The sequence below is a fragment of the Fukomys damarensis genome, unplaced genomic scaffold (genome assembly GCF_012274545.1).
Source record: "Fukomys damarensis isolate Sample0158 unplaced genomic scaffold, DMR_v1.0_HiC HiC_scaffold_38, whole genome shotgun sequence".
NCBI classification, from domain to species: domain Eukaryota; kingdom Metazoa; phylum Chordata; class Mammalia; order Rodentia; family Bathyergidae; genus Fukomys; species Fukomys damarensis.
This window is the reverse complement of record NW_022900950.1, coordinates 77179630-77199519: the sequence shown is the minus strand read 5'-3', so window position 1 is coordinate 77199519 and position 19890 is coordinate 77179630. Positions and strand designations below refer to the sequence as shown.

Sequence of the window (19890 nt, the reverse complement as noted above, 5' to 3'; positions counted from 1 at the left end):
ATAATCCCAGCACTCTGGGAGGCTGAAGCAGGAGGATTAAAAGTTCTTGTAATTTAGTGACCTAGTGAAACTGTCTCACAATGAAAAGTAAAAAGAGCTGAGGTTGTAGCTTAATGCCTAGGCCTTATTAAATGCCTAGTGTGAGACACACACACACACACACACACACACACACACACACAAGACTAATAAAGTCACTGACGCCATTATTTGTGGTTGTACTGTTTTCTTTGATGTAATTCCTTCCTGAGTCCTGTTAGTGTGGGGTTCAGAAAGAAGATCTCTCTCTCTAAAGCCTCCTGCCACAAGGATCCTGTGTGCCTCCTTGTGTTTTCTGAAGTAGGAGAAGGACAATCAGGATTAATCGAGGCATCCTACTAAGGCGGCGTCTCCTATGATGGGCAGATGGAGGATTATCTTTGTTTGTGTGGAAGACAGTTTCGTAACCTCTGGTCAGATGTCCAGAACCCTCCAGAAATGCAAACTTCATGCAACATTTCCCAGGAAGCACATTGCCCTTACGAGATTCTCAGAGGGGCCTGCCACCTCACCAAGAGGCATAATGCCTTAGAGTCACAAGTGCCTCTGCTCTGCAGCCTGCGGCTTTGCACTTGCACCAGGTCTCCCAGTACTCGCAGTGACATTTGCCACCCAGTGTTCGGCTCCAAGAAGTCCTTGGACATTGGTGCTGCATTTGTACCTGTGGAAAAACAACACAACTTCTTTGGACTCAGAGTTTTTGTTTGAGGGAGAAGGTTAAGACAATATGGCATGCTCAGCTATTTTAAAATGGTCACAGAAAGGTCCTGCAAAACAAGAGTTCTCTGCAGTTAGTAGAAAATTGAGATTCCTCCTTTAGAAGGAATTTCTGGATTTTTCCTTTGGTGCCGGAAAACATGACATCACCTGGCCCCTCTGCAGACACATTCCTCACATACCTTTCCCTGTCAGTAATGATATTGGTTCAAGGTCAGGCAACTGAACAGAGGGGCCGGTGGTAAAGGGCTTTTGATATAAAGCATTATTTTTTCCAGTTATTTGATCATGGTGCCTGAACGGAATGTTATTTACTTAAATTAATATCATAGTTCCAAGAAATAAATCCTGCTTTGTAATATATTGGAATTGTTGATAGAGTTCTTGAAATAAAACAAAACAGTGGAGTCCAATGGATAAAACATTGGCCTGAGTGAGATTCAGGCTCCAAACACATTAATCATAAAGCATGTGATCTAATTAAAGCTGTTTAACTTCTTCCATGCATATTTGTGGGTAAATAATATTTTTCAAATAGCAAGGTTTTAGATATTTCATGATATATAGATATAAGAAAATATTCTACATACAAATTACTTTGGATCTTTGGGAGAAATTGGTACCTTTATCTAATCTTTCAGACATATTTTTATCAGTAGAGATGATTTTAAATGTGATTTTAGTACTGGCAATCCAGAAAGAACCCTGCTTTCATGAAAATGAATAAAAACTACATGGAATTTAGTTTCAAACTTTAAGTGTCTCGGACTTTCTAATATAAAAGAAAGGTACACTATTGATTAAACATTCATGTCAGGTTACCTACAGTAGAGTCAGGTACACACATCTTGACAGAATGAATAAGGAAGAAAGGGCCATATGATATTTAAGATATTCCCTGTTTGACTGATTTTGAATGGATTTTGTCAACTGACTTGAAGTTTTTGGTATTTGCAAACAGTAACTTGTTTATAATTTTGGAGAGAAATGGAAACATTGGAGATGGCTACCTGATAAACTGTAGAGTAGGCCAATTCACATTGTCAATGCTAATGATTGTTTACAATGATTTGAAAACTCACAGAATCCAAGGCACCATACATGTCCCCTAAAGCACTATATTGGTGTTGGTATTAAGTAATTATGACAAAAAGCTGTTGGTTTGATCCAGACTCCTTCCTTGGGCCCCACTAGACAAAGGTAAAAATAAAAAAGTAGAGCCACTCACTCTAAAATTCCACATTGCTATGCTGGACTAAGATGTTTACCTTTCAAGAACTCAGGCTTAGTGCAATAACTGCCAATTTCCTTAATAGATCAGTTTCCATTAGCAGAAGGAAAGCCCTCTGCTTTAATCCTCACAGAAAAAATGTTGCTCTTAAGTGATTTATTTTTCTATAGTCCTGTGTCCCTGTCACCAGTTTGTAAGGAAAGTAACTTTGAAATGAGCAATTTGCTTTTGTTTTTTGATCCTGCTTTCTTCAGCCCTTTTCTGTCTCTAAAACCAAACTTCTTTCCTGGATTCATTGGAACATTTATTGTGTTTTGTGGAATGCAGTGCAGCCTGATTCTGTAATTGAAATTGCAGACAGCTAAAATTTAGCTGTTGCAAATTTGTCCTTTGACAGTAGTAAGAAATGAAACATGATATTTCATTTCCACACTGTCTGGCTCATGGTGGAAGGAGACTGTAACTAGAAGGTGGGGTTCCAGGTCCCATTGTGTTTGTGGTGTTGGGGCCTCACCCTTGGTAGACAAGCTGTCTCCATCCCTGGTCCAGGTCTCATTCTTGATTCTGGCATCAGAGAAGAATCCACGAACCTTTCTGGATTATTCCTCATGTCTCCTATATTCTATTGCTTTGTTTCTTTACCTCTTGCTCACTGTATCATCAGTTTTTTCTCATCTTCTCTTCTCCATTGAAAAACAGCTTTCTGCGCAGTTAATCTCTCTTCTGTTAGCCAAGTGAATAAGTTTACCAAATGAAAGCACATAATGGATGTGATGGTTGATTCCCAGTATCTACTCCATTCTAGAATATCGACTGGAGCTGATTTTGATTTTTCCTTTCTCTGTGCCGATGCTTGACTTGGCAATGTCCAGGGCTTGCAAACTTCTGAGGAGGGGACATGCTACTCCTGAAAGAGAGCTTTATGAAGAAAGAATCTTCTTCCTCTGGGAAATGATGACCTGGACCCCTGTAACACAAACAACAGGGCACTGATCTGCACTGAGGAGAGCTGGAGGATGGAAACTGTTCAAACAAATATGTGCGGAATACTAATCAAGCAGCATAAGGAACTCCAGAAATACAGAAGCTACGAGCCCCTCAGTAATGGTAGTATCTGCATTTTGCGTAGGTGGCACTCTACGGAGATGAAAAAAACTACAAACCTTTTGCCGAATTGTATATTTAATAGTTTGTGTTCATTGGAGTAAGGAGATGTGATTGAAGCAAAATTTTAGCAAAGTGAGTTTTAAAGCAGTCTTGAAGAACAGATTGACTTTAGTTGAATGAGAAAGGAGAAATACAATACAATATTCACGGAAGGGGGACTGACTCTGTAGTAGTGACCAGGGAAAGTGCACTCTTTGCTACTTAGGGCTGGAATTTGGGTGTGATACAGCTTACAGGTAGAATGAAAAATTAGACCATAAACTTCTAAACTGTAAAAATTAGCATTAATGTCTTTATGTTGTCTTTTCATTGCCTAGAAGAAATGGACTTGGAAAGGATTTCGTGTCGAGACACAATAATCACAACCCTTAATTGGTCCAATGCACGTTTATTCCAAAATCAATTCTGCTTTCCTCCCCCCTGCCCAAGGAAACTTGTGGGTAGCTCTGGACACTAATTTGCATCCTAATACCCAGTGAGCTCGCCACATACGCTGGTTCTCCTGGAGTTTTCCATCTGTTGATAAGGGATGACAGTTGGCTCCAAGGCAGTTACAGTTTCACTTGCAGCGACCCAGAGCCTCTCATTGGCAGTGCTCAAATCCAGGACCTGTGGTATTGGAGCTGAAAAAGCATTTTTAAACTCCATATCCTCTCCTCTCCCTTTGGGAGGCTTAACTCAATGACTTTCATTTTTTTCAATTCTTCACACGCTGAACGATTTCTGCTTGGAAGGTCTGTCTGCATTGGTTCATGGTCTTCTCAGATTTTTCATCAAGTTCCTACTGCCCCTCACATTTCACCTTAGCAGTTGCCTCTTCTCAGAACCAAACTACCTAATAGGAAGGAGGCTCTACTTCGCTATGAAGCCAAGCCTATTGGATCGAAGTTTCTTCCACATACATTAATTGATTACATTAAAAGCTTTCCCCTTAGCACTATCATTGCTAGATACTCCGAGTATAGGTTTCATCTGCCTTGTGTTCCTCAGGGACCTCATTTCATTAGGGAGAAAGCAAACCTAAGCAGCAAACTGAAACGAAACATTCCCTTTGGATTTCCAAGGAGTTATATTTTTTTAAAAGTGCGTTCAACTACCAATTTCATGTGACTTATTTTTCAAAGTTAATTAAAACAGCAACATATGACCGATTTTCTTCTCCTGAGTAAAGAGCTGATGGCAAATGCTTGCATCCTATTTATAGAGGAAATAAATAGATAATCGTCTTACAGCACTCTAGAGAATTTTACCTGTTTCATTGATCTGATAACAGAGAAGCCTCTTTCATCAATTTTCCCCCGGGCTACCATATTTAATTCAGTAAGGAGAAGAGCCGCTGTTTCTTGGGGAATATCATTTTATGAATGTCAGTATGGCTGTTTTATGAAATCTTAGAGCATCTCTCTGACTCCATTACCTTGCAGTATTCACAGTCGCCTTTGTCAGGCAGAAAGCGAGTCCCACACCTGTTCTAAGGCGTTCTCTGCTCTTTTCCCTCACTGAATCCTCTACTCCTGTGCCCACCTGGGTTGAATTGCAAGTTGCTTCAGGGCAAGTAAAATCTCTGCCTATCTTTTTGTAACACAAGGGAAGGCAGAGTGCCTGGGACAGTGCTCTAGGGGTTTAGGAAACATGAGTGCTGAAATGCTTTCCTTGGTGTTTACTTTTGTACAAGTATCTTCAGCTTCCGAGTCTAGATGTGTCTCAGTAGAGCAGTCCTTTCTCCCAGGGAAGATCTCCCATGTCTTCTGCATGCTGCTTCTTGATACTGATTACCAGTGTTCTTGTTCATTTTCTTTGGCGTGCAGTCAGCAGTCGCCGGAGGACCTGGACCGGGTGCCGCGCAATTCCACCAGCGATATCTTGAACAGGATGTTGGTCAGTTATGATCCCAGGATAAGACCAAATTTCAAAGGTTTGTAGCCTACTTCCCTTCAAGTCCCAAACTCTTCATGCATTATAATTTACAACTTAATTTTAGGCATACAAAATCATTCTTTGTGCTATATGCAGCACTCAGATTTCAGAGGGACATGTAACTGTCTTATAATGTGCTTAGGCTTGGAACAAGTTTAATGCCTAAAATACATTCAGTGATAAGCAAAATATTCTAATAGCTTTATATATAGGTTACTAGTTTTAAAAAAGCAAAGAAAAGGGTACACTGTGAATTAAAAACGTAGCCTCTAATGGGTTTTCTAAATCTTAGTGATTTAAAACTGAGGCTGTGAGGCTGTGGATAATCACCCCCTTTTTAAGCAGGATATTTTCATTCACAGACCAGATGTTATAATTTATAGAACAGCCATTTACTCACTTAGGGAAAACGAACCATTCTGATATATATATTTAAGTCCTCTTACTTGTGTCAGTATTTCACACTGATAAAAAAAATTCCCTAACCTTTACTTTAAAAAAAAGTGACCCTGTGGTTATAAAATGTTAACTTTAAGAACAGAGATTGTATTTATTCCAACAAAATACTGTCCTTTATTACAGCTTTCAAGAGCAAATGCTATGTGTAAATAAAAGTCATCAGTAGATTGAGTATTTGTATAGATTTAAAAAATTTTTGATGAATAAGGAAAAGCTCTGTGGAAAAAAAAAATCTGTGGGAAACAGTAATTCTCATTGCTGCTTAAGGTCAGGTAGTAATGTAGATCAGATTAACATTAGAAGGCTTGATTTTTTTTTTTCCTTTGCTGTGGAAAGGGCTGCAGCTGCTTCTAGTCAGCTGAAGTTACACAGCTCTGTTGTAAAAGTGGGGTTTTTGCTCATTACTGGCCCTGCTCAGTCACTTTCCAGGGCAGCCGGTACCCAGTCCCCACCTGGCTTCCATCAGGCTGTGGTCACGTGGCTCAGGCCAAGTTCACGGTCTCCCTTTGAGAGCCTAACCCGCAGCAATGAACTGAGAAAAAAGAAATAACTTTGCAACATTATACCTCAGTTCTCACTCGTGAACTTTCAAGTTATTTTGGAACAGGTCAGTTAGAAATCTATATATAATGGCTTCTGTCACACATCTGGTGAACTCTGCATTTTCATGAATTAAATATTACAATGTAGTCATTACAACTAAAAATTAAATGCCGCTATCCTAATTCATTTCAGAATTCAAAATGATGTGGGAAAAAAAAAACATCAAACTATTTTTCAAAAAACTTTTAAAAGAAATGATTTACAGTTTGGAAATATAAATGCAGTAGACCAATGAAACTGTTTTAAAAGTAAACATATTTTTCAGGATGAATGAGAAATACGATAGTATCCAGCTCAACTCATGTTGTATTTGCATTGTGATTCGTATTTATAAAAATAAGTTCATGGCAATTATGATCGGGTTTAACTCAGAATGTCTTGAAAAAATACATAAATTAAGTGTACAAACCATATCATGAAGATTGTGTTCAAGCTTTTTACAGCTACTAGATAAATATATCCTTGATTTTTATTCACAGGTGTTCCTGTTGATGTAGTCGTCAACATTTTTATTAACAGTTTTGGGTCCATTCAAGAGACAACAATGGTAAGATAACAATTAACATGATATTTTTAATGATCTAATTTAGCTAGTGCAAGTAGCATTAAATCAAATATAAGGAGCAATGCTAAGGAAAAATGCATGTCCTCTCTTACTATCTGATGTTCAAACTCTCTGCTTTTGTTAAACTAGTGGTTCTGATACCTATAGAAATTTGTAATTCAAGTTTAGCCCTGATGCTGTATGGACACTTACAAGCTCGGGAGAAATTGCTATGCTGTCCCGAGAGACAACGACTGAATACCACCTTTGAAAAGGGTTTGTGCAACAAAAACTCCTGGGCAGCAGTTGTTTTGCTAATATGCTTATGGGTCTGAGCCCTCACAAATATTTTAAGTATTTGTACTTATTTTTTCCCCAATTCCTGAGGATTTTCTCTGCTGTTGTACTTGCTTGATGTGTGGAGTAGAGAATTTTAGGAAGCAAAGAGAAAAGTGATTTTCAGAAAGTAGGGAAACTGAACTCTCTGGAAAAAGATTGCCACTAGTGGGAAGGGCAAGAGGACAGCAGGGTGACCATCAGCTTCCTGTCTTGAAGGAAATGTGGAAGAAAATTGTTGGGGAGTGGCTGCTGCCAAAGATGATTTAGATTTTTAAGGACAAAGACCTCTCTCAAATGGCACTAGCAGTTTCTGAATGCTGTGTAATACAATTTCCCCTCAACTTCTTGGAAGCCCTTTAAGAGTGTGTACACCTGCTACTCGCGGAGTTAGAATATTAGATTTTGTCCCTTTTTGACAAACCAGAGTTTAAAACCGTACTGCCGGTGGGAGAAAGAAGACCCATTTTTTTAATATTTATTTTTTATTAAGTAATATTACACAGTTTGGTTATAATAATTCTGTACTCCTAGAAGCAGCATAATGTATTATAAAAGCAAATGTAGTTCAGATTTAATTTTACAACACTCATCTATATCTAGTTGTGATAAATTTTATTGTTTATCATAGAAGCACATATTTAAGCTCCTGAGTAACTGGTATCCTTAGTTTGTAGACTTATTAGGACAGTTATTTAAAAGACGATGTTTCTTTCATTGTTGAGACAGAATACCAAACCCCTAAAGTTAAAGGGGAAAGGTTGATCTGGCTCGCAGTTTGTAGAGGATTCAGTCCATAATCAGTCTCCTCCAGGGCAGGGTGGCAGAGGAGCAAGACCCTACTGGTGTCTCCCACCCCTTTTATCCTGACCTAGGCTAGCAGCACTTACTCCCTTAATCCTAGTGCCCTCGGGCCTAGCACTGCACCACCAGTCAACCCACCACATTCTAGATCCTGCCACCTCCAGAACAGCCTCTGGCCACAGGAGGCTTTGGGGGACATCCAGACACCTCTGACATCACCCAAGACCTTCAGAGCAAGTCGGAAGTTCTCTTCCAGTGAGTTTTTAGTTCCCCTGAGTGACGTAGACACACCTTATAGGTCACCTGAAGGTTGCTCTGTCATACAGCACTCAGGAGACAAGTGTAACCCTCCTTAACTGGTATGTGCTGCTGTTCATGCTAAGGACTCCACTTTTCAAGAATCAGAGATATCAGTTTAGTTTGTAATCAGCTGGCTCCAAGGCTGGGTCAGGCCGAGGGGCAACAGTTCCTGGCAGTGGGCAAAGCAAAGACAACAAGAGTCCTTGACAGTGACTTTCTGCCCCTGTTATCTCACTCGGACTACTTAGGGCGGGTAGCACTCAGGCCCTTAATCCTAGTGCCCTCGGACCCAGCCCCACCATGAATCAGTCACTGACTCTGGATTCAGCCACCTCTGAAGAAGGTGAGGCTTGGATGGGACGTCTAGACACCAACCCTCACAATCCCCCAGTAGAAATTCATCCTAACGAAAATGGACTATAGAAGCAGCTTCCATGTACATGTGTGGCTTTACCGATGGCCTTCTAGAAATCTCCTCTCCAAGGATCTGCTGAAAGGAAGGACGTCCCGACATTTTGGAAGCGGCAGCATTGCCCACCATCTGTCTGTCCCGTTCAGGGCTCCCTGCCTCAGTGAGCGCTTGTGTATTCGAGAAAGCAGCAGGGGAGGCTCAGAGCCTGGGTGGACAGAACATCAGGAGCTGTGCGTGAGAGGACAGGCAGACACCAGAGGCAACTTGTGGAGTGAAGGGGGTACTTCATTTATCCAGTGTATAAAATGATTATTAAAAAAAAAAAAACAAATCGATCAAGGTAGTCAGCATTAACATTGTTGTCAAGAAGTCTTTACCAAGTATAGTCCGGAAAAATTCTTTCTTGCTTATTTTTTTTTTATTTTGGATGATAAATATTGCCTGCTAAACTAAAATTAATCTCACGTTCACAAATTATACTTATGCGCTAGAGGAAACCTTAAAGCTTTGTTGCATATTCCTTACCCTCTCTCACTTCTCTGCGGCTCTTTGCCCCTTTTGACTGTTTTATGGTCTTATTTTGTACCTTTGTCGTTCCTCTTTCTGAAATTTATGTGTGTGTTTGCATTCCATTACCTTACCTTTTTTTTTTTTGGAGGTACCAGAGATTGAACTCAGGACCTTGTACTTGTGAGTCAGGCCTGCAATTCTTGTAAGGCGTAATTATCAATACCGTAAGGGATATTTACAGATATTCATAGCAGTGTCACCCTGACCATCCAATAATTGTTACTGTTGCAATCTGAAAGTCACAGAGTAGTCACGTCTAATTCATCAGCACTTGTGGCACTGTTTGTGGCAAGGGAAGTAAAAGCAGCGTTCCAAACAGTGAGACTGATTTGTTAGCATCTCGGTGACATCTCCTTTGCAGTTATATTTATGATATTTATTGACTTTTTTCAGTTCATTCCGTACTTTGGCTTGGTCCAGTGAGCTTTTTATTAATGAAAATTTGAACTATTGCAGTCAAGCAGGAAAAAATGGACTTATTATAATAATCTATACACAGGCACTTTGTCTCATCAGAAATACATAAGGGCTCTTTCATGGAAATAACAGGCTGTTTATACAATCCGTTTTCTTTCATTTAGGCATGCTTTGTAATTATATTGAATTATTATTGCACTACAATTCATGATCCTGTCAGACTTTCTGCCGCATGACTTTTTGCTTGTTTTAATAATAGACTTCAAGTCATTTTGGGAAACACAGCTGTGCTTGTCAAGAAAAACTATATTTGAAATCAGCTTTGAGAGCTTTATTTCTAGTTCTTTGCAGTTGCTCATATTTGTTTTGAAACAATTTTATTTTCTATGTTTTTCTCTCTACAAAACCTCCACAAATAAACTTCCTATGTATATGTATATATATATATATATGTATATGTATATATATATATATATATACACACACACACACACACACACACATACATAATCCTTCCTTTAAATTCATATTACTTTACAGTTCATTTTATCTTTGCTGTTGTTCTGAGCTAAGCACTGAGAGAATAAATCTGTGCTGTTTTCAGCCTCTGTGTTGGTGACTGTGTCCCAGCAGTCATAGGGAACTGTACCTACACTGGTGGACATAACTGCATTGCACTTTTTCCGTATATGGAAATGTCAAACCAATCAGTTTGTTTTCACTGAATAATTCCTAAAACTCCTCATTAAAAGTTCATTCTGGGCTGGGATGTAGCTCAGTGGCACAGCGTGTGCCTGGTAAGCACCAGGCCCTGAGTTTGACTCCGGGTACCACAAAAAAAAAGTTAATCCTACTAAGAAACTGAAAGGGAATCTGCGTTTTTAGTAGTTTAAAAAAAATACTGTGTTCCCTCCTCTTTGTCCAATACTTTTAAAATATACCTGAAATTTTAAAATAATATATTTTTATATTTTCTTCTTTACTGTTTTACTTCTAAGCACTAATATTCAGAAGCATGAGTGATTAAACTTCAGAAGTCACAGGATTGCATTTGCCATGAGGTATGATGAAAAATGTCCAAGCTTTATGTCCTCTTTCTAGTAACCTGATTGCACCATCAATGGAAATTGGAAAAATCGAACTGGTCATAGGAAGAATGCTAAGCTCCCTCACCTGACACACGGTCACAGAAGTTGTGCTTCATCTCTGCCTGTAATAGAAGTTTGTCCTGCAAACTACTTGGCCCAGCTGGCTGCTGCCAGTCTGACTCTGTTTCCCCTCGGGTCTCACGTGTAGAAATGTAATCAGCACTGCATCTAATGTGGTAACATCAGGCAGGGGCTTTTAGGAAGTGGTGAGGACTGGGGGTGCAGCCCCCGCGAATGACTTCTAATGCCATCAGAAGAGAGACGAAACTTTCCCCTTGCGTTCGCCACTTTTCCGTGACTGGGACAAATGCTTGACATAAATCAGTAAAAGGAGAAAAGATTTATTGAGGCTACAGTGTCAGAGGCCCGGCCCACAGGTCCCAGGCAGAAACGTCGTGGCTGGGCGTGGCGGCTGCAAAGCTGCTCTCCTGCTGCAGCCGGAAAGCGGAGCCTTAGGAAGCGCCAGGGAGAGAGGTCAGGGTCCAGGCAGCCCCGGGTCACTCCCGTGTGACCTCCTCCCGCTGGCCACCCCTCGCGACTCAGTCCCGCCCCCAGCTGAAGGCTCACTGGAGCTGTCACTCTCTGCTGTCCACCGTTTGAGGGTGCTCACAGCCAGCTCCTGTGGAGGAACGGCCGTCCCGCACACGGATAGGGCCTGACTCCCGGCCTGCACGCCTGAGGACGAATGTGGGTTTCACCGACTGCCCGTCTCCGGGGCAATAGCGCTCCGGGGGTCTGCGTTCATATATGAATGTGAAGTAGTCATGTGCATATTAGGTGTTCATAATATGACATTAAATGCTTTTTTAACTGAAAACCTTCAGACATGAAATTTTGAGAAAAATCATTGTAACATAAGAGCTTTTACTGGCATTCTTTAAGGTTATAATTCTACTGTGATACTTCTAATCTTCCTAAAATCGAAATTGTAAAGGCTTTCAAATCAGGCTTATTACTGTGTTGACAGAACCATACTTATGCTGCCAGGGGCTACGAAAACTGATCACTCTTATTCCCATGAATACATTTTTTTTTTTATCACAATGCGTACAAGTGACAGTGGCTCTGGCCCATATGTGACAGCCAGGTACAGGTGACATCCAGGATAGCTCGTGTCCCAGTATCCCAGAAGGTAGATTGGAGCTCTTATTAGTAAGGCATCATTAGGGAGACTGAGCTGGTTACAGTGTCTTCCTGGGAAACGCTTTATCGCCTTGAAGAAGCAGTTTAATCTGAGTGTTAATTGGTACTGAAAAATTTGGAGGGTATCCATTTCCCAGATCATGACTAATAGTGTGATGTTTGGAAGGAACAATGAAGTGTTTCTCATCAAGTACTTTAGAAACAATTAACCAATTTCCCACTGGTAAAAGTAATATGTTTCTGATGGGACTTTGTTCATGGCAAAATAAATGATAGAGCTATGATTATTGTGACTGAATAATTGAAAATGAAAATAAATAGATGTCAAAGACACTTATCTTCATGTAGATAATTTAAAATGGCTGATAACTAGCAAATATTTTGCAATTCTCCTTAAACGCTAATCAAAACATACTAAGTAATGAGTTTTTACTTTGAATCAATCATGGCCCCAAATAATTATTTTATATTGCAAAATTTTAAAACATTTCAAAAAGATATTTAAGCTTGCTACAACTTGTGTTGAAGCATAATAGTACCTTATTTTCATAGCTGACAAAAAGCACCTTGGATGCTCTTTTGAAATGAAATGATAAAAATCTAATAACTCAGAACAATACATTAAGTGAGATAATGAAGCAGATTCTTCCTAGTTTTGGGTGATGCCTGCTGGAATATGACCTAGATCGAGAGCTATTCAAAATCAGTGTAGAAAGAATTACAACAGTGATCCAAGCTGGTCATGGTGGTACATGCCTGTGATCACAGATACTTGGGAGGCTGAGGCAGGAGGATAGTAACCTTGAGAACAGCTTGGCCAATAGCGTCTATCCCAAAATGAAAGAAAGAAAAAAAAAAGGTATGTAACTCACTTGCATAGTAGAGAGAGAAAGAAAGATCTGATTTATTTTTATACTGTATTACACTTTCAATATTGTGCCTTAAAACAAGAATTCAAGAGATGCTGAAAATGTATTTTAGTGTTGTTGATGTCTATTACTTAGAGGGAAATTACTTCTAAAAATAACAGTTTCATCCACTGTAACAAATGTACCACTGTGTGAAGGGTGGGCTGTGTGCTACTGGGTACAAAGTATGTATGCGAAATCCTCGAATTTTTTCTTCAAGTGCTCCATAAATCTCGAACTGCTCTAAAATGCAAAGTTTAAATACAACAAAAATACGTAAGTAGAGACAGAGTAGTTTATGTCCGGCACGAGAGAGACACATCTGTTCCAAACGATGAAGTACTCTGACATCATTATCACCGTGCACTAGAGTACAGTGACCTGTGTCCACAGTGTAGCACCATGCACAAGAGTTTCGCCGGTACAAAGACCGACTTTCTTTAGTTCATCCCTCCTTTCCCTCTAAATCCTGGCACTCACTGATCTTTTCTTGTGTCCAAGTGACTTTGTTGAAGTGCCACATAGTAGGGGTCTTACAGTGCATAGCATTTTCGGGTTGGCTTCTCTCACGGAGTAATATTTATTCAAGTCTTCTCCATACTTTTCCATGATTTTGTGGCTCATGTTTTTAGCACTGAATAATACTTCATTTGTCCTGATGTACCACGATGTATTTATCTGTTCACCTAGTGGAGGACATAATGGTTGCTTCCAAGTTTTGACAATGATGAATAAGGTGGCTATGAACCTTAGCAGACAGGATTTTGTTATTGTTGCTGTTTGTGTTTTCATCTCCTTCGGGTAAAGACCAAGGAGCTTGGCTGTGGAGGAGGCATGTGGTAAGAGTGTGTTTAGTTTTGTAAGCAAGGACTTCTGGCTCACTGAAAGTGGTGGTACCATTTTATTTATGGGTGATGAATGGGGGTTCCTGCGTGGTGACTGCACGGGATGTGGGTCTCTCTAAAGGTGTCCGAGGGATCTCACAGCTGCTGCGCTTTGTATCTCCCTGATGGCGTTGCTGAACGTTGTTTCATGTATTTTGAATGTGTGTATCTTTGAGGAGGTGTATGTACAGGTGATTTGTTTCCTTAATTTTACATTTTAAGAGTTCCTTGTATATTTCTTGTCTTGATGCTAAACTCTGACTGCCCACTGATTACACCCGAACCGCTGACTTTTGTCTGGCCTCTTTCCTTGTGATGATCTTGACTGTGTTTGTCACTTTGACGCTTAGTAAATCCCTTGTGTTGCTGATGAAATTGCATTGGAACCGATGCCCTTTCCCCTCCTATCCCTCACTTCAGCAGCTGTCAAAATTCTGCTTCCTTTTCAGGAACCCGCTGGACGCCCAGTTTTTCCTTCCCCTGATGTTTGACGTGATCATTTATCCTATCCATAGTGTCATCTTGTTTGCGCTAGGTTGGGTCTCCAGGGAAAGAACTCAAGCACACAGTCTTCCATTGGGTCCCTCTCAGGTTGGGTGCTTAGACCTTTGACCGTGGGTTGTTGTCAAATGCACATACAGATTGCTTAACACAGCTTGGCTAAACCAGTTCTTATCAGAACTGCCCTAATGGTGGAATTAGTCCCAACATAGTTAAGAGCCAGGTGGTGTATTCGCAGTCTACAACAGACATTTGTGTGGTTAATGGTTGTTAATGTAGCTTATCAGTGAAATCCAAATAGTCCAGAAACCTCAGATTTGTTTTCCAGTACTCTATTGTACTGATCTCTGCCTGGCAGGTACCTAACACCATGTTTCCTCTCTAGTAATGTTGGCTATCACAATATTCAGTAGCCAGTGAAAACATCCAGGTAGCAGTAGAAATGAAATGCCTTTAATAGTAATGTCAGTATTTTCAAATGATAACAATAATATTAGCAAATATGCCAAGGCTAACTTTTTGAGTGTTCACCTTGTGCCTGGTTTCTTGCACCTCATTTAATCCTTATGAATACTGGGAACTCACTTGATCAATAAGATTTTGAGGCTCAGAGAAACTAAATAACTTGCCATAGGGAATATAACAAATAGGGTGGCACATAATTCAGACCCAGATATTTTTAACATCTAAGACCTTTCAGGACTGAGCATAGGTGCCATCCTTTTGATTAGTTTTAACTGATCCCTAGAGTAGACGAGATCTTCTTTGCAAACTGGTTTTCTCTGGTAGGTAGGAAGTGCTCCTACTGTATCCTTAGTGCCCAGAGCATGAAAATGAATCCATGGCTAATCGATTTCGAATGAATGACTGAACCAACCAGTCAGCCTGCGATTGCAGGGAATTTAAGTAAATTTTTATCTAAGTACATTTTTCTTCCTCACTGAGTTTATTGGTACATTTTAGGGATACAGTACGGTTACATTCATTACTGGGATCTTGTACCTCTGCATGACAGGTCTTGGATCTCATTTTTTCCCCTTGTCCCTGCCCTCCCTTCACCCCCTCCTCCCCTCCCCATTTACAAATACTTTATTTCCATTTTTCCATTTTCTCATATTTTTTCTTTTCCCTTATTACCTTTCCCCTCCCCTTTGCACTTTCCCTACACCTTTAGCCCTTTTTCTTCTTATTTTACATTGTCAATTATCTCATTAGAATCTTATGTACTATTGTAGTTTTTCACACCAGAGAAACTATTCGGTATTTACTCATGTGTGACTTATTTATTTCACTTAGGAGTGTATCCTCATACATTTTAAAAATTTAATTAATTTTATTGGTGCATTTAAGTATACAATGTAATGACATTCATCACTGGAAATTTGCAACTTTACATAATCCAACTTTGTTCTTATTTTTTCCCCATATATTTCTCTAATTACATTTGATGTGATCTGTGGCCACTCTCAAAGATACAAAAGAAGGAAATTATTTTATATAGTGTGTTCTATGTTAACTTTACACTATTTGATGTAATCCTCACATTAATATATTAGTATTATTTTTTAAAATATGTGTTGGTGGAGCAAAATACCTGACGCCCACAACTTAAAGGGGAGGTTTATTTCACTTGGGTCTTCAAAGGTTGCAGTCCAGGATTGCTGGCTCCCAAGCCAGAGCAACAGGGCCAAGGGTGTGATGAAACAGCCGTTATGTTATGGCATCCAGGAAGCACAGCCAGAGAGGGAGAGGACAGGGCCAGAGGGGCCCAAGTCCTGCTGCAAGGTCCACAGCGGTTTCTATCACTCGGCTTTCTCAATCAGGTTAACACAAGGTTTGAATAATCATTTATGATGATATCTGTAGTAAAAGGGAGCTTGACCGTGAATGAAAATGCTCCGTCCTTGAACTGTTTGCCGCAGATGGGCGAGACTTTGGCCAGGTGCCTGGGGCTGAGCAGAGCTTGTCTCCAGCGCCCGCCTTCTGGTGACCTTGAGGCTTTGGATTCAGGATTCTGATCAACGCAGTTAAAATATACTCACATTGTGTGGAAATGTGAATTAAACTTCAAGAGAGATTTAGGGAAATGAAACACTATTAAAATTGCGATAGTGATTCTTTAAAAAGAAAACTAATCCTGCCACATCCTTTTGGAAGAATTAACCATACAGTTTTGTAAATTGGTAGAACATAGAACTGCGGCCCCAGAAGTACATATGCATGTGTGGAGATTTTAAGGAGAATTCAGTACAGTATGAAATTAATTTCTGAACCTCGACACAAGATGTTATAAGTGGCTTATTTTGTAATTATGCAAAATACACTGGAGCCAAAGGTTAGCATTGCCTTCATCCCTTCCCATATCTTGAATATTATTATAAAATTTCAGTGTCCTTGACAATTAACTGCTGGTAAGCAAACTTAGTATATATTCTGAAAGGTAATGTTTGTTTTTCTACAAAACCAATGCAGTCTCCATGTTTGTCTCTGTTTGCATATGTGTGACATTCTATTAAAATAGGGACATTTAATATCAGGACACAATAAAGCCTCCTGTTCTTCACTGCAGCAGCAAAGTCTTTCAGGAGCTATATCCAAATAATGCCAACAGCCCCCTCTCCAGCACAGATGATTTCTAAGCTGTGAATTTATTTGTCATCCATCTCTATTTGTTAAAAGGGTTAGGAGTATAGAATAATGTAAAAATGCAAGAAAAGCATTGAAAGTGACTTTGGCACCTTGAAACTATGTGCATATGATTTTTAAGTGTCAATCCTAATTATTTGTGGTCTTTTAACACTTCATACTTTTAATGGACCTACACTCACCATGCATCCGAGAGGCACCGTGTGATACCTCAGCACATGTACACAGTGTGTGGGGATCGGATCAGTGTCATGCCATGACTACTACCTCGTGCACTGGGGTTTCTTATGAACACCAAGTTTGTGTTACCGTACAGTGTAGGCAGATTGAATCTGACTTCACTGCCTGTAGTTCCGTAAACATATCTGATGTTGAGTGCCTTACCCTCTGCCAATACCAAACAGAATCTGGATATGAAAACAAGATTATTCCAATGAGAGTGTGAACTCATGAAGCATTTGCAGAGTAGGTGCTCACTGCTTACGCTTTATTTCATAGTTTATAAATACAATGCATGTGTTTATGTCTCATGGAAGTCTATGCAATCTTGTTATTTAATAAAAATGAACTACTCTTTCTTCCTATTTGTTTTAATTTTGATTTGAAGTTTATGACCCAACTCATTTTGCTCATATCAAAAGGCTTTCGAATGACAGTATTATGTAAACATTAGATTACTTAAAATAAGGAAAGCTCTGAAGGCCAATGTAATTTGGGTCTTGATCAGCTGTGTGCGTATTTTGAGTTTGGTAGTGAAGTTGGAATCAGAAGACCTGAGCAGGAGCCCTGGGTGTTGAATGTTACCGCTACCCGGCCACCCCCACACTTAGTGGCGCATGTGCAAGTGTGTTACAGCTGTACCAACGTGCCAAGGTTCATATATTTTTCCAATCACTATGTCTTGGCAACATTCAGTCTTACAATTAAAATTATTACAGCTCAACAACTGATTGGGGAACCAACTCTTTAGTAAAATTTGTTTGTTTGTCTGTTTGCTTTGGAGGGGTACTGGGGATTGAACTTGGGTCCTTGCTCTTGCAAGGCAGGCCACCTAACCACTGGGCTAAATCCCCGGCCCTTTTAGTAAATTTTTAAATGTTTTTCAGCTGTGATTTAATATCAGCACCACAAAAGCTAGGAATTTCGCACCCACTCTGACCTGTTTCGCACCATCCAGATTTCTTCTTGGCTGCCTACTCCAAACTCTCTGCACTCATTTACAGTCGCTCTGTGTGCAGGTTCTGTAGCTATGGATTCCACCAATTGCAGATGAGAAATATTGAGAAACACTACATCTGTACTTGGTGTGTACAGACTTTTGTTTTGTCACCACTCCCTAAAGAATGCCTTACAACAACTACTTACACATTTACATAGTACTAAGTCATCACTGTCTACTTAAATTATCTAGAGATAATTTTAGATTTTCAAGAGGAGCTGGCCTTCGTGATGCACACCTGTAATCCCAGCACTTGGGAGGCTGAGGTGAGAAGATTGCCGAGTTCAAGGCCAGCCTAGGCTACAGAGTGAGTTCAGGGCCAACCTGAACTCCAGAGCGAGACTGTGACTCCAAAAACAAACACACAAAAAAGCATACAGGAGGATTATGTAGTTTATATGCAAATGCTACATTGTTTTTTGTAAGAGACTTGAGCATCTATGGATTTCTGTGTCCGCACGGGATCCTGGAAGCAATTCCTGGTAGATATCAAGAGATTACTGTGTGTCTTAATGACTGTAAACGTAACACACACTTACGTGCAATATTATATTTTAGTTTGCTGCTTAGAGAAAGACAAGTGGAAATATTTTCCCCGTTTCTTCCCTACTCTTAAGTAAGTTTTGTCTTACTTTTCTCCCTGCTTCTATGATGATACCGTCTAACTAACTGGAATTATTGGTATTTGCAGACAATTAAAGCAGCTATTAGTAAAGATATATTCTGGCCCTTGAGCTACTGAGTTCTATGGCATTTCAGTAGTGAGTAAATGGACAGACACAAGGTTATTTTGCCCTGCAAGTTGAGCTCTCACTTAGTAGTTGATCTGCGACGATCCAGGTTGATGTTGGAAAACCAAAAGTACTGGTGCTGCTAATTGTTAGAATTCTTATCCTGGTGCTAAACAAGTTCCTATACAAACAGCAACAAGTACACAGGCATACATGTATCAATAACTGCACATATTCCTTTACTCGTTCACTCTCCAGGACTATCGAGTTAACATCTTCCTGAGACAAAAGTGGAACGACCCCCGGCTGAAGCTCCCCAGTGACTTCCGGGGCTCAGATGCACTCACGGTGGACCCCACGATGTACAAATGCTTGTGGAAACCAGATTTGTTTTTCGCAAATGAAAAAAGTGCCAATTTCCATGATGTAACCCAGGAAAACATTCTTCTCTTTATTTTTCGGGATGGAGATGTCCTTGTCAGCATGAGGTGCTCTCTTATACCTTTGCACATTTATGTGTTTGGTTGGAAATTGGTGGACTGCACAGATGGGGACTACAATAGTTCTTACTTCCCTGTCTCTGCTTGCAGGTTGTCAATTACTCTTTCCTGCCCCCTGGACCTGACTCTGTTTCCCATGGACACACAGCGTTGCAAGATGCAGCTGGAGAGCTGTATGTAAATGAGACCCTAAAGGACTATGGGAGTAAAATACTCATGTCTAGACTGCACACGCACATGCTAGTAATGCTTTTGATCACACATAGTTATTAGGGTGCTTTTAGAGAAATTATAGTTGTTTTTTACTATATTAATTTTGATTAAGACAGACAAATCTTTCTGGTTCTAGTCTGGTTTTAGTTCTGTTGATGTAAGTCTATATGCTTTCAACTTATCCGATTGCCATCTTAATTTTAATGAGTGCTATAGCAAAGGTGAAGAAATAGATAGAGTCCTAATTAAAATAACTTCCTCGATGTTAAAACCACATTTTCATAACAAAAACTTTGGAAAACATTTGTAAATACTCTGCAGATCCAAACAAGTATGCATTTTCTATGGATACTTAGATAAAATATGGACTTTTAAAGTGAAACCTGATTTTAATGGTTCTATGAATATATATGTATAATATATATACAATCGGGTTAAAAAATACCTAATACGTATATTTATGGAAATTTTTCTATAAAAA

At 39.7% G+C, this 19890-nt stretch overlaps 1 protein-coding gene across 2 annotated transcripts in view; it reads left to right on the top strand.

Moving 5' to 3' along the window:
- The window catches only part of Glrb (glycine receptor beta), a 70520-nt gene that overhangs the window by 26325 nt on the left and 24305 nt on the right, over positions 1-19890 (top strand). For both annotated transcript variants that reach the window (XM_010627960.2, XM_010627961.2), the window contains exons 3-6: positions 4963-5069; positions 6613-6680; positions 18955-19184; positions 19287-19369. In XM_010627960.2, coding sequence (XP_010626262.1) covers positions 4963-5069; positions 6613-6680; positions 18955-19184; positions 19287-19369 — 488 coding nt within the window. The remainder of the gene's footprint in view (positions 1-4962; positions 5070-6612; positions 6681-18954; positions 19185-19286; positions 19370-19890) is intronic.